General features: G+C 35.4%; 1 protein-coding gene across 2 annotated transcripts in view; it reads left to right on the top strand.

Annotated features, from left to right (window-relative positions):
* caly (ubiquitin carboxyl-terminal hydrolase calypso) overlaps nucleotides 1–15,571 on the top strand; it is a 143,564-nt gene that overhangs the window by 81,515 nt on the left and 46,478 nt on the right. For both annotated transcript variants that reach the window (XM_089102737.1, XM_089102738.1), the window contains exon 7: nucleotides 9,533–9,816. In XM_089102737.1, coding sequence (XP_088958863.1) covers nucleotides 9,533–9,816 — 284 coding nt within the window. The remainder of the gene's footprint in view (nucleotides 1–9,532; nucleotides 9,817–15,571) is intronic.

Genomic DNA, 15,571 nt, shown 5'->3' with positions numbered 1-15,571 from the left:
TTTATTATCACTTAATAGTAATTAAATGAAGGAGAAAAGGAAGAAAAAGAGGAAAAAAAATTATACAATATCTATCTAGTCTCTTTGTTCGGTTCAAATATTCCAAAACGGCATACCGAGCCTCTTTGATGAACCAGATAACATTAATATTAAAATTATTAGAGTAAGAAAAACCTTGTAACTTACATTGAATTTCAGTTCTTTCATTTTCAAAAAATTTACACTCAAACAGATAATGATATAAAGTCTCCTCGTCACCACAATCACAATTGGAACAATCTTTTTTATTAATTCTACATAAAAATGAATTTAATTTACAGTAACCAGTTACAATTTGTGTCAGTTTATAATTAGGAGTAATTTTTGTGACTTGAAGAAGGTCAGTATGGACAGCAAAAAACTGAAGAGTCCAGGGCTTAACAGCTTGGCAAAATAACTCGTACCATTTCATATATAAGTTTTTACGTAAGCTTTTCCGGATTTCATTTAAATTATTACAAGTAGAAGGGGAATTACCAAATTGAGGATTTACTTGCGAATCCATATAATATGACTGGTCATTCAAAATATAGTTATTTATGTTACTGACACGTGGCCAGTAATCGGGTCTACCTTTTTCAGATATTTAGTGATAGATTTCTCTTTAGCTCTAAAATCAATACGAAGGCATCCTACTAAAGCTGTTGTTGTCTCAGTTTTAGCGCGTAAAAAATCTTTGGAAATCAGAACCATAGAAATTCTTAGGACAGACACTAAACTTTTTTACTTTTTTTTTTCAGCGCTGAAAGCCATACGGGTATTGCATACAAAATGTTGGATTCAATAGCAGCTTTGTATAATTTTCTTAGGGCAAATGGTTTAAGACCCCAGGTGGTTCTGGCAGCACATAACAATTTTGCTGAATATTATTTGGTGAGTTTTATTTTGCTTCCAACATGGTCATTTCATAGTAGTTTTATATCAAGAATTAAGCCCAAGTAGCTTATTGGTATTCTATGGCTTAAAAACCGAAGATTAATCTGTGTGATTTCTCTATTCTTCGTAAAGATGACAGCTTCGCATTTATTAGCAGCGAAATTTAATTCATTTTAATCAGCCCATTTTTTTAATAGTGTAAATATCTTTTTTGCAGTATGATTTTTGAAATTGACATCTTTAGAAGATATTGTTATACAGATATCATAATCATACACTTGTATTGTACAGCCTGTTGGTAAATCTGAACGAAGCAAATTGTCCACATTAATAGACCATAAGAACGGAGAGAGTATGCTTCCTTGTGGGCAGGATTTTTGAAGGATACGAGTTATATTATCATCTTTGTCACCATAAGAAACTGATTGGTCTGATAGATAACTTTTAATCAACATAACTAGAGGAGTAGGACAACCTAAATCTAATAACTTTTTTAAAATCCCGGGGTGCCATGCATTGTCGAAGGCACCTTTGATATCAAAGAGAAGACAAAGTGTAAATTTCTTCAACTTATTATTTTCTTCCACTGTTGTGACGAGTTTATCCAGAGCATCTACTGTTGATTTACCATTAACAAATCCAAACTGGTTATTAGAAATCCAGTCCTTATTAATAATTAAATCATTCAAAATATATGATAGGATTCTTTTGAATATTTTGCCAAAAACTGGTATCAAGCTGATGGGTCGATAAGAAGACGGTAAGCCGTCATTGATTCTTCCTCGTTTAGGAATAACTATAATTTTAGAGTTTTTCCAATCCCTTAGAAAATACTTTATATTCAAACATGCATTATATTTTAAGTAAAGTGGGAGCCAAGACACGAGAATTTTTTTTAATAACTATATTGACGATACCATCTAGGCCAGGAGCTTTCAATGTTTTAAGAGAATTAATAGCATCTTGTAATGAATCAATTGATATTGGTGACAGTTTATCTTGGTTATTATAAAATATATATTCAACATCATCTCGAATCTGGCGGTGATAAGAAGTTTCCGTTGAGCAGTCATCGGAGGTAAACCATTTGTCAAAGAATACCTCACCAGCTTCCTGGTACGATTCTGCGAAAACGCCATTATATTTTGAAACATGGATTGGAGATACTATAGAAAGGCGGTTAGAGCATATTTTATGTATTGTCCTCCAGGGATCTAAGCTGCCATTATTTGAACAAAATTTCTTCCAGTCTTCAAGTTTTGAATTTTGAATTTCATTTGAATACAGTCTTTTTTTCATTTTCATAGAATGATAATTTTCATCAGTTGAGTGAATTTTAAATTTTTTGAATGCTCTTCTATAATGACGTCTTAATTCAGTTAATTTTGGGGTCCACCATCTTGTATACTTATTGAGAATGATATTTTTTTTCTCAGGTATTGCAATATTTATTCCGATTTGTATTATATTTTTAAGGCTTTCAACACAATTGTCAATCTCTTGTTTATTTTCCAAAGGCATGGCAAAAATGTCGTCGATATTATCTAAAATATGTTTGCTAAATACATTCCAATTCGCTTACATGTAATTGAAACGTGGATCTGTCAAATTTATAAAAGAGGAGTCTTGAGTGATACACCATAACTTAAAAGAAATGTAGCCATGAACTGAAATAATAGTGTAACTTAATACTTTCCAATTATAAATATCACGATATAGGCGGTTTCCAACTGCGGTTATATCTGGGCTCACGGTATTGGATCTTATATAAGTTGATACTGATGGGTTATTTACAACAACTAATGGCAAACATGTAAAAATCAAGTTCATTTCAGCCCATATCCCGTCCTTAATATTGCTAGAAATCTAAAGAGGGCTTCTGGCATTAAAATCCCCGCCTAAAATGAATGAAGACCTATTTCCTAATGTCCCAATCGGAGATAGACATAAGGAGGGATTTTTATATGAAGGAGGACAATAAGCTGACACAACTGTAAAGGTCTTCTTATTAACATAAATTGAAACTACAACACATTCATTTGTTGAAACATCATAATGTAAATCTGCTTTCAGCGTATTTTTAACAAATATTGCTGCGCTATAAAATTTTTTCAAAGGATCAAATTTAGAGAAACACCGGTGATTTGGTGGTACCGAGGAGAATTTTAAATTTTTATTCAGGTATGGCTCTTGAGCTGAAATAATATCTGGTTTAATTATCTCAATATTTTTATACAATTCTAATAAAGCTACAGACGAGTGTTGTAAATTAATCTGAAGAAATGATAAATTATTTACTTGTGTTGCGCTCTGCATTTAAGTTGTGTAGTCCATATTTTTTTTAATTGATCAGTTATTTCTCGAGCGATTGGACAGTTTTTATAGTCATACAATGGATGTAGTTGACTTTCGACCTGTCGTTTATAGCATGAACGACAACATGGACGGCTAGTGAAAAATTTAGTACAGTCATTGTAATTATGGGCACCCATGCACCAAGAGCACGTTAAATCACCCCTGCATTCAGATTTCTTGTGTCCAAAAAGGCAACAATTGGTGCATCGTATAAGGTTGATATAATCCTCGCAGTATAGGCGTAAAAACCCAAAATTGAGGCCTCCTCTTTTTAAAATTTCTGCTCTGATCTTTGGGCTCATTTCTAATATTACGTTGCAACTTTTTCCATTTTCCACAATGGTAACCGCTTCTGAGGTTTCTCCAGCAGTAACGAGATTTATAAGATCTGAATTACTTTGACCTATAAACTCTTTGCATTCTGATTTACTTTTAAATTAAGGAGTACCCCTCACAAGCATTCTTGGCAGGCGTTTTTTCACTTCCCTCGGAGTATATTTTAGTGCTGCTGAATTTTCATTGAAAACAGAAAGAGCGTTGTTCAAATCTTGTTTTGAAGTAAGTTCAACAATAATTTTAACTTCTCGACCTTGTATGATTTTTTTTTAGCTGAGAATTTGCTGATATCTCTTCTGATTATTTTGCTAATATCTTGCACAATTTTTGCTGGGGGTCCCTCTTTTTTTGATATGATCAATACCCTCATTACTACTTGGCTCAAGAATGATACTAAAGGTTTCAGGACCTTTCACAACGCTAGAGTATGGTTTACGATTCACAGAGGAAGGTGGAGCCACTGTGTCTTTCTTTCCAATTTTTGTTGTAATTTAATTATATTTTGGAGATTAACATTCTCGTTGCGCAGGAGATTTGGGTTTTCTTCTAATAGCTGATGATATATGAACTGAACTCGCTCACAAATTTAAAAGCATAGTCCCTATCTCCTGGAATTTTTTTAACCTTGCTGAGAATTCCTTTTAGGGCACTAATTAGCGTAGCAATACTTGTTTCTTTTTCTACACCTAACTGCACAAGGGTCACATCAATAGCTGGACTATCTGATAAATTTTCCATCATTAAAAATACTAGTAAAATCCTTTCATGGCTATGAATATCCGTAACACGAGACCCGAACACAATTTACATCCTTTTCCAGACAAATGCTATTTTAGCTTCATAAGATAATCATCTGTTGTCAAAACTTGCGTATGTCTCTTTTTTATCTTCGTAACGGTACAAGATAGGATAATTCTGACTGCACCATTCTATTGCTCGGGCTGAGTTTACTCACTCGTGGCACACCTTCCAGGGGCTTCTGAAGTCCTAGTGACCTTCCTTCGTCAGAATTTTCTCAAGGGATTAAAAAGGTTACGCAAACTAATCCTACTGACCTTGTTTTAACTGAAGATAATTTATTCTTGAAATCCAGTAGTAATGACCCATCTTTAAAAATTGACATTGTATTCGAACTTACAAGCGGAAATTCTCACCTAATGCAATCAATATTCAAAAACAAATGAGTTCAGTGATCTTAAGTGTAATCAAGCTAATGTGTGCTTTAGATTTCTAGACAGTAGATGTATGTCTAGTAATTGTAAATATCTACACATTTGTAAGTTTCATGTTTTTAGCCGTTGTACAAATAATCTGTGTAAATGCCCCCAATTTTGATATCTGTAAACAATTTCAAGTGGAAGATGCTTTGGCTGTCCAAAACCTCATATCAAATTACCCATTAAGAGTCGTAGTAGGCTCCACAAAACTGTACTGCCTAGAGACCACCTAAGTTCTGCTAATCCTACTAAATATTTTTTAGACCATCGCTCACACACAAGAAAGCCCTCGAGCCATCTAGTCCTTTCCAATCGAGTAGCTATCCAAAGGATATCCCCGCCTCCATATCTACTTCCATACCCTCTTCCTTCTTTTTCAAAGATAAACCCACCCACTCCTCCGGCTGCTTTCGAGTATTTTCCAACCCTTCCATCTATCTTTCCCCACCACTTTGCGAACCCAATCAACGTGGGCTCTTCGTACGATGTCCCTGAAAAAATAACCTCATCTCTCTTGATTCCTCCAGTTCACCCCAAACTCTGCCGCTACTTGGTTACTGCTGTTGAGAGTTTCCGCTAGTACCTGTTCAATTAAATGCCATTGCCTTTGAAAAAGATGGATATGATCCCCCAGTCCCTTGTTCTGACTACCCGAGCTTAGCCCCTGACAAGAATTCCACTGGAACTCCTGACCTCATCTGTGTTATAAAAAAAGAAGTGTAAAAACGGTACCTTCACAAGTCGCTTTCAATTCTCCACACTTCTGTTGAGCAATGCTGAAAGCCTTAACTTTGAAAAACTTAATGAATTAGACACCCTTTCTAAAATATATAGATGAGATGTACTTTCTACTACTGAAGTGCAAGCTCAAAATTTGCAGATGTTAAAAATTAACAGTTTTTCACAATGTATTAAACTTAGACCAGAAAACCACCCTCTGGGTAAGTAAGGTGGCGGAATTCTGTTCTTTGTCCGTAAGTACTTCTACCCAAGTGAAGTCTCAGTTAGGTGTCTTGCTCCCTTTGAGGGAGCAAGATCTGTGGGTGCGTGTTCGACCTAGAATCTCGCCGCATCCTTTCAATTTAATTGTCCTGTGTTGTATTTATTACTCCCCTAATCAGAGATCCAATGACAAAATAAATTTTTGTCGAAAAATTACATGCAAGTGCTGACTTTATACTATCAAAATACCCAAATGCAGGAATTTTCCTGATGGGTGACGCAAATGATATAAAACTTGATTCTACGTGTAATGCTTTTAATTTAAAATAGATTGTTAAGGTCCCAACTACAAAAGGCAATACTACTCTTGATTTAATTTGCGCCAATCTTTCGAAGTTTTACAAACCCGTCTCCACTTTGCCCCCTCTAGGGGGTAGTAACCACTTTAGCCTTCTCCTATCTCCGCTGGCTAAAGTTAAACAGTCGTTTTCTATAACTGAAACCGCTTAATTACCTCTTATTGACTCAGGACTCTACAAATTTGGCTCCTGGATTACTACTGAAAATTGGTCCACTGTGTATCAAACAAATGACGTTGACTACATGGCTTTGTCCCTCCAAAATCTATTGAGGAGTAATTATGAATTCCACTTCCCTGAAAAAAAATTTAAAACGTGTTCTACAGATAAGCCTTATGTTACTGAGTCTTTTAAAAAACTTATAAGAAAAAAAAATCAATTTTTTCAAAGCAGGTCGTATTACTGAGGCTAATAGTCTAAGGAAGTTCCTAAAGAAAAAATTAAGAAAAGCAGCTTCTAATTATTATAATAGTAAAGTCAAAGATCGATATTCTAACAAGCCCAAGCAATGATACAGAAAAATTAAAGAAATACGCGGAAAAAGTCCTTTTGAAGTTAGTTTCATCTCCCTGAACCCCCTAATAAGACTGCCAACGATTTGAACTTGTACCCAGCTTCCATCATTCAAAGTCTCCCCCTTTCACTGGCTCAAGTCCAACTATTCCTCCCAATACCTCCTTCCCCCTTATTTCTCCCTCTGATGTTATAAATAAAATCCTAAAACTAAGAAAATCAAGTACTTGTCCCTTGGACATCCCAGTTGACTTAATTAAAGCCTTTTCAGAGAAAATTGTTGAGCCTTTATCAAATAGTTTCAACCACATAATAAAATTTGGTAAATTTCCAAGTTGCTGGAAACAAGATTTTATAACACCTGTCCCAAAAAAATGCACCAGTCTGACTTTCGCCGACATTCGCCCTATTACACTCACTACAGTTTTTCTAAACTTTATGAAGATTTCCTCTGTTAGAGTTAAAATTTGTCCACATATTGACACCAGTTTTTTCCAAACCTTATGAAGGTTTCCTCTGTGACTGGCTTATAGTTAAAATTTATCCTCGTATTGGCAGTTTAGTAACTTAAGGAAAACTTCCACCGCCCATTACCTTGCGCACTTAATACAGACCATCATAAGTAACCTTGATAAACCAAATGTTTGGCTGAACCTTGTCTTAGTTGATTTCCAAAAATCTTTTGACCTGGCTGACCACACCACCCTTATTCGTTCATTACTGGTTAACTTTGAACTTGATCCTCTGTTAGTAAATATTGTTATATCGTTTCTTTCAAATAAATCTCAAGTTGTAAAATACAAAAATATTTTCTCTAGCCCCTTCCCTATATATTCTGGAGTTCCTCAAGGAACCTTATCGGGACCACTTTTATTTCTAGTTATGATTAACGATATTGGTAAGGATTTCCCCCAAAGGTGGAAATACGTGGATGACTTGTCGATCCTTGAAGTATGTCAAAGGAATACTAAAAGTGACCTCCTCGAAATCCTAACCCACATTTTGGATGAAGCTAAGAACCTAAATATGAAAGTAAATTGCACTAAATCAAATATGATGACGATAAATTTCTTGAAATCCACTCCCGCTTTCCTTGACCCTATCCCACCCGAAATGCTTGTGAAACATGTTAAACTCCTTGGTGTCACAATTTCAAATAATCTTAAGTGGGACATGCATGTTTCTAATATTGTTAAACAAGCAAATGTTTCAATCTCTATGTTAAAGCTTTTAAACAAATTTAATTGCCCTAAGATGCAGTCCCTCAGTGTTTATTTATCATTTATCAGGCCGCTATTAGAATATGCATGTCCGGTCTGGCATTCGCATCTTTTAAGCGGACTTAGCGACAGAATTGAATTAGTCCAAAAGCATTTACTTGAACTCATCTTCATACAAAGCCCAATTTCATACTAATTTCTCCTTAAGTCTACAAACAATTCTACGCTATAAGAACGGATGGACCAAATGTATTTGCGTTTTATCAAATCTACAAAATCCAATTCCTCAACTGAAGAAATCTTCACTTATTTACATGATTCCGCTTAAGACCAACTCCCTCGCTAGCTCCTTTGGCAATTCCAACGTTTCACCGATCCATACCGTTACTGAGAGGTTCCGGAAAATCCCCCTCTAATCTGGAGTGCCTAAATAACTCCTGAATTATGTCCTGCACCAAAATTAACTTTCCGTCCCTTATTTTAGTCGTTGGTGTACGCTCACAATAATTATGTGTCATTTTTTTGTCTTTATCTTTGGTCCCTTTTATTTTGCCCTTTCGTGATATTTATTTATGGTACATTCCATTTTTGACCTTTAATTTTAAATCCTTTGACCTTTAATTGTAATCCTTTCTTTAATTGTAAATATTTCTTTTCGACAGTTACTTTGACTTGATTTTAAGTGTTTTTTTTTTTTATATTTGACTTTGAATACGAATTCGGCAATTTTTTTCTTCTTGCCTGTGATTTTGTTTTATCCCTCCTTCACCCTTTCTTCTTCTATTTTTCTGTTTCAATTTTTGTCATTATTTGCACTATGTTCATTTTAGCTCTTGGACTTGGATTTTTTTTTGGCGTTAAATTTTTAGTGGCCATTTTTATGCTTGATTTGTGTTTATTTTATTGCTGTATTATTTGTTTCTTTGTTTTACTTTTTCTGTTTCTTTTCGACATATGAAGCGAATTCGGCTGTATTAGAGCTTGTGATAGCCTTTGGAAAATAAATATTATTTTATCTTACTGTCGATGTTTCTAATTCTGTTTTCTTTTTGCTATTATATTCTAAAGTCCTATCACAATGAAAACATTTAAATGATACACTACATTTACTCAATAAACTAAGATTTTCTTTTAATGAACATGATTTCCAGATACGTCACTATTCTAAGAATAAAATGTGGTAACATGTTATTTAAAACATATGGAAGTATTAACTAAGTTTTTTCGAATATACCGTCCCTTATCGTAGAGAGCTCCTGGCACCGCTGCAAATAATCATCCGGATTTTTCCAAAGCAGACAATTATACCTGTCTTCTTTACAACTTTTTTTGATAACTTTTTAAATCTTACGCAAATTGTAAGGCAATTAGCCCTGAGCTGCATCCACGAAGTACTATATCTAGCTGGTAATTTTAGTGTATATACCACAAAGTGGAGCAGGAACGCTCCACTTTCCGGAAACCACTCAAAACTCAGCAGAAAACGCTCAAAGTGGAGCCGAATCCTTCTGCTATTATATTTTCTACGTCTTCCTTGAAGTTGAATCGTAAGTATCCGTATTATTTAGGTTACCAGAAACTTAGTAAAATCGAAGTATCTCTCACACTTGCTCTGTATACCTTTCTGTTTCTTTTTTTCTTCGAGATAAGCTGATTTGTTTAGTTTGCCTTCTAGCGAATCAAAAATTGTCAGTTGGTTCTGCAGTTCCCGCATTAAAAGAAGAAATAACAACAGATGAAATAACAGCACAAAATGAACTGACCATAGAATCCAAAGCAGAAGTTGAACACACCAAACCCAAGTTCGATCGCTCCATATTGGACAAGTATCCCCATTTGACTGGGCCTCAGTCTTTTGGACCGAACGATTTATTAGCTTTGCTTAGCAACTTGGATAGGGACATCGCCGCCTGTGAAGCCTGTCTGAAAGAGGAAAATGAAAAGCGCAGGAAATATAAGGTATTTTTCCCCTTAACCAGGTATCAAATACGCTAGAATTTGTTTTTTGTAGGGGCTTAACCATAGGTGCAACTGTAGTGGACCTTTAACGGGAGGGGCATAAATCATTACTATTATCTACAGTGGCTTCTAATGTGGTTTGCATGGTAAAATATTGACATTTAAGGAAGCAAATGACATTTGCTGCTTGTAAATGTCTAAAATGCTCAGTTGGAGAAGTGTTATGGAGATAGGCGCAAATGTAGTGGAACTTTAACGGGAGAGGGCGAAACCATTACTAATACTACAATGGCTTCTAATGTTGTTTACATGGTAAAATGTTGACATTTAAGGAAGCAAATGACATTGCTGCTTGTAAATGTCTAAAATGCTTAGTTGGAGAAGTGTTATGGAGATAGGCGCAATTGTAGTGGACCTTTAACGGGAGGAGGCTAAATCATTACTGTTACTACAGTGGCTTCTAATGTAGTTTGCATGGCAAAATGTTGACATTTAAGGAAGCAAATGACATTTGCTGCTTGTAAATGTCTAAAAAGCTTACTTGGAGAAGTACTATGGAGATGGGCGCAACTGTAGTGGACCTTTAACGGGAGGGGGCTAAATCATTACTATTACAACAGTGGTTTCTAAAGTGGTTTACATGGTAAAATGTTGACATTTGAGGAAGCAAATGACATTTGCTGCTTGTAAATTTCTGAAACGCTTAGTTGGAGAAGTGATATGGAGATAGGCGCAACTGCAGTGGACCTTCAAGAGGGGGAGGCTAAATCATTACTGTTACTACAGTGGCTTCTAATGTGGTTTGCATGGTAAAATGTTGACATTTAAGGAAGCGAATGGCATTTGCTGTTTGTAAGTGTCTAAAACGCTTACTTGGAGAAGTGCTATGGAGATAGGCGCACTGTAGTGGACCTTTAACGGGAGGGGGCTAAATCATTACTATTACTACAGTGGTTTCTAATGTGGTTTACATGGTAAAATGTTGACATTTGAGGAAGCAAATGACATTTGCTGCTTGTAAATGTCTAAAATGCTTAGTTGGAGAAGTGTTATGGAGATAGGCGCGACTGTAGTGGATCTTTAACGGGACTGGGCTAAATCATTACTATTACTACAGTGGCTTCTAATGTGGTTTGCGTGGTAAAATGTTTTACATTTAAGGAAGCGAATGACATTTGCTGCTTGTAAATGTCTAAAACGCTTACTTGGAGAAGTGTTATGGAGATAGGCGCAACTGTAGTGGACCTTTAACGGGAGGGGGCTAAATCACTACTATTACTACAGTGGCTTCTAATGTGGTTTACATGGTAAAATTTTGACATTTGAGGAAGCAAATGACACTTGCTGCTTGTAAATGTCTAAAATTCTTAGTTGGAGAAAGTGTTATGGAGATAGGCGCAACTGTAGTGGACCTTTAACGGGAGGGGGCTAAATCATTCCTACTACTACAGTGGCTTCTAATGTGGTTTGCATGGTAAAATGTTGACATTTAAGGAAGTAAATGATATTTGCTGCTTGTAAATGTCTAAAATGCTTAGTTGGAGAAGTGTTATAGAGATAGGTGCAACTGTAGTGGATCTTTAACGAAAGGGGGCTAAATCATTACTATTACTATAGTAGCTTCTAATGTGGTTTGCATGGTAAAATGTTGACATTTAACGAAGCGAATGACATTTGATGCTTGTAAATGTCTAAAACGCTTACTTGGAGAAGTGTTATGGAGATAGGCGCAACTGTAGTGGACCTTTCACGGGAGGGGGCTAAATCATTACTATTACTACAGTGGCTTCTAATGTGGTTTACATGGTAAAATGTTGACATTTGAGAAAGTAAATGCCATTTGCTGCTTGTAAATGTCTATAATGCTTAGTTGGAGAAAGTGTTATGGAGATAGGCGCAACTGTAGTGGATCTTAAACGGGAGGGGGCTAAATCACTACTATTACTACAGTGGCTTCTAATGTGGTTTGCATGGTAAAATGTTGACATTTTAGGAAGCAAATGACATTTCCTGCTTGTAAATGTTTGCTGCTTGTGTTATTAAGAGCTTGATCTCTCTAATGTTTTCAATAGTGTAGTGTTCAATAGTGTGTTTCAATAGTGTTTTCAATAGTGTAGCTTTCAATAGTATGTTTCAGTAGTGTTTTCAATAGTGTAGCACATTGTTGGGCGGTTTACCATATTTATAGTCACGGTTTTAGCCTTTTCAGTTATATTTTTTCTAATGTTTGACCTTTAAAAATATTTCTGAAGACCTTTTATTTTATTCTTAAGTCTAAACGGAAGGCTATTCCTGAAAATTTTTTTTGCAACCTTTTGGCCTGAAAAAATATTTGTTTGAAAATTGTTTGAGAAAACAATAATTGTTTTTAAAAAAATCCTTTTTTATGGCCTTTATTTTTATTTTTATTTATTTTTCTGCGGCCTGAAAAAAAATGATAATTGTTTTCTAAATGCCAGTGTTCTCCATTTGTAGCTTTTGTTTATCCTCTACTGTGAAACGAATTTTAATCTCAAAGCACCAAGAATTCCAAAAGAAGAACTCGATACCGAATTCGATTTTGGATACCATCATGGTATCGATTTTTTTTATGATGATATCATAAAAAAGATTTTTTTTAAATGTAGGGGTGGATCATTTTTTAAATAGCAGTATTAATAAAATAAATTACTTTTCATAATCTCGTCTGCTGCGTCAGTCTTTCGAATTTTAATCGAATTTTAATCACAACGAATTTTAATCACAACGAATTTTAATTGAAACGAATTTTAATCACAAAGCACCAAGAATTTCAAAAGAAGAACTCGATACCGAATTCGATATTGGATACCATCATGGTATCGATTTTTTTTTATGATGATATCATAAAAAGGATTTTTTTTAAATCTAGGGGGGGGATCTTTTTTTAAATAGCAGTATTAATAAAATAAATTACTTTTCATAATCTCGTCTGCTGCGTCAGTCTTTCGAATTTTAATCGAATTTTAATCACAACGAATTTTAATCACAACGAATTTTAATTGAAACGAATTTTAATCACAAAGCACCAAGAATTTCAAAAGAAGAACTCGATACCGAATTCATGGTATCGATTTGTTTTATGATGATATCATAAAAAGGATTTTTTTTAAATCTAGGGGGGGGGGTTCTTTTTTTAAATAGCAGTATTAATAAAATAAATTACTTTTCATAATCTCGTCTGCTGCGTCAGTCTTTCGGACCCAACGATATAGCGGTTTTTATGAATAAAATCAAAGCAATTCTTATAATTCTATATTGATTGTTAGCTTCCTGCTTTTTCGGTTTTTCTGCTTGAGAGTTAAACTACAACTAACAGCTCACTGCAGCACTAAGCCGCCTAAGGCCTACACACACTCCTCCTCCATCTCAATCTATTCAAAGCCTCCCCCTTTACACCCTCCCAGGAAGTTCCCATTTTGTTGGAAGGTTCCCATGTTGGATTGCAATTAAGATTTTGGAAGAAATTTGAAAATTCATGTTAAAGTTTTGAGGATAATTGGACATTAAAAGGCAACTCTTGTATTTGCTACCCCCCCCCTCTCCGCCTTAAAAAATTACCCATTGCTCTTTCATAATAATAGCTTATATGCACTTAAACATCCCTGTATATGATTTTATGAAAGATGAAGCGAATCACTTTAGTTAAACGAAGCTTTAAAATAAATGTCAGAAACATATTTTTTTCAGTAAGAAGGGAAGTATCACCCCACAGCACCATTAGTCAGGTTTCTTCTAAATGAAGGTGGATGAGAGGATAATTTCCAACCCCCCCCACCCCCCGAACCCCTTTCTGTATTTATCCGAAGGATCGTGGAGATTTAGACAATTTGGGCATTGAAATATGCTCTTTTTAGTATCTGCCTCGCCCCTCTCCTACACAGTGGCCAACTGTCCCTCCTTCATTATAGCTGATGTGCATTTATACATCTTTAAACATAATTTCGTGAAACATAAAGTGAATCAATTTAGTTAAATCAAGGATTAAGATAAATATCAATATTAACCATTTATCTTGTATGAACTACGTGACTTTTAGGAACGAATGTGCCACCATGTGGCACTACTTCCTCTGGAATCGGGAAGCTCAATATATATTTTTGATACTTTTAAATGGATTGGCTATTCCAGGAATACGGATTAATAGCAATTTGTCTTCTTGGGGGCAAAATCGTAGTTCGATGCCTCAAATGCTCTAGAACTTTTCCTTTCTGTTTGAATGAGCTCTCTCTTGATCTTCTATAGCCATCGGTTCGATACGATCGCTCGTTGGGGTAAAAAATTAATATGCATCTGTGATCATTCTTCTGGGAAAAATGCAAAATTTCACATTTTTGTTGATAGGAGATTGAAACCTCTATATTAGGGCTCTCTGATATGCTGAATCTGGTGTTGCGATTTTAATTAATCTCGCTTTCCTTTTGGGGGACTCTTTTTGGTACCCTCTCTTTCTAAAATCAGGCAATTTTTTAAGGCTCGTAGCTTTTGATGGGTGACGTTAAACTTAATGAATTTTACGTATTTGATATCATCATAAAATCCAATCAATTGTTATAAATGTTTCAATTATTATCAAAATCCGGGTTTTTAGACTTTTGGTTGCTATTGGCCCGAGTTGCTTCTTACTTACAATTTGAACTGTAAGTCGCTCCTTACCACGAACTGTTTGACGAAAGTCAGGAGCGCCCTTTCTTCTTCCAGTGTTCTTGCTCATTACAACAGGGTACCAGGATGTTATTGCCCGGTACAACAGGTCGGGAGTATTATCTCCAATCATTTCCAATTTTTTATTTCTGGAATTCTTGAGGATATTTTTTCTAGGTTTTGTTTAAATGATGTCTAATACCTGGCCTTAGTGGACGACATTCTTCTAATTAGTCGGTTTGTCACGGAATTCAATAAGGGGGTAAATTCAGGAAGAATCCAGTGGAAGTTTTATAAGCGTACATTAACCCTTGATAATAAGTTTAATGGGTTAGTGCTGAGAGTGTATATAGAAATAAAGTGTATGAGACATAGTAGGCTAATTAGTAAGGTTAAATATTGGGAATAGGTGTCATCGATAGAATATAATAGGCTAGTTAAACAAGCATTTTTAATTATGCTTCAGGATAACAGGAAGGATTCATGGCCAAATCAGGTGAAGAATATAATAGACCGTGCAGGGCTAGGTAATTGTTGGAATGGGGGGAAAGGAGCAGGAGGGATGGTAGGGACTGTATCTAGGTTAGTTGCTTCCAGGGTAGAGGCTCAGGAAGTTCAGGTTTGGTAAGCTGAGAAGGCCGCCTCGCCGTCCCTGGGGCCATATGGGGCGACGAAGTTTATCCAAAAATAGGATTAAGTCCGCAAGATTTAAAATGGGTAATGTGTGTAAAGGGCAATTTTATACCTCTTGGAGAACGAAGGAAATATTTAGGGAGGGCTAGATTGAGGGATGGTCCTTACAGTTGCCCTATCTGTGGTCAGATGGGTGAGTCTTTGTATTATTTTTCATGGGAATTTAAGGGATTGAGGGAATTGCAGGTAGAAATTTTTGGTGGAGGGTTGGGGGGAGAGATTGAATTTTGGAAATTTTGAAAGGTAGGTGTTATTTAGACCCATAAAATATTGGAAGGTTTGTCCTGGTAGGTATGAAGCATAGTGAAAATTTTCTTAAATAGTCAGTTCTAGTGTTTTGCAAGTTTGCCTTTTGATGTTGTATTTTTTGCTTGTTTGTTGTGTTTCACCATGGCCCAAT

The sequence above is a fragment of the Artemia sp. Qi Xiang Cuo genome, chromosome 16, assembly GCF_049724085.1.
Source record: "Artemia sp. Qi Xiang Cuo chromosome 16, ASM4972408v1, whole genome shotgun sequence".
Taxonomy (NCBI): Eukaryota; Metazoa; Arthropoda; class Branchiopoda; order Anostraca; family Artemiidae; genus Artemia; species Artemia sp. Qi Xiang Cuo.
The sequence above is the reverse complement of the archived record's forward strand: the minus strand, read 5'-3'. Positions and strand labels throughout refer to the sequence as shown.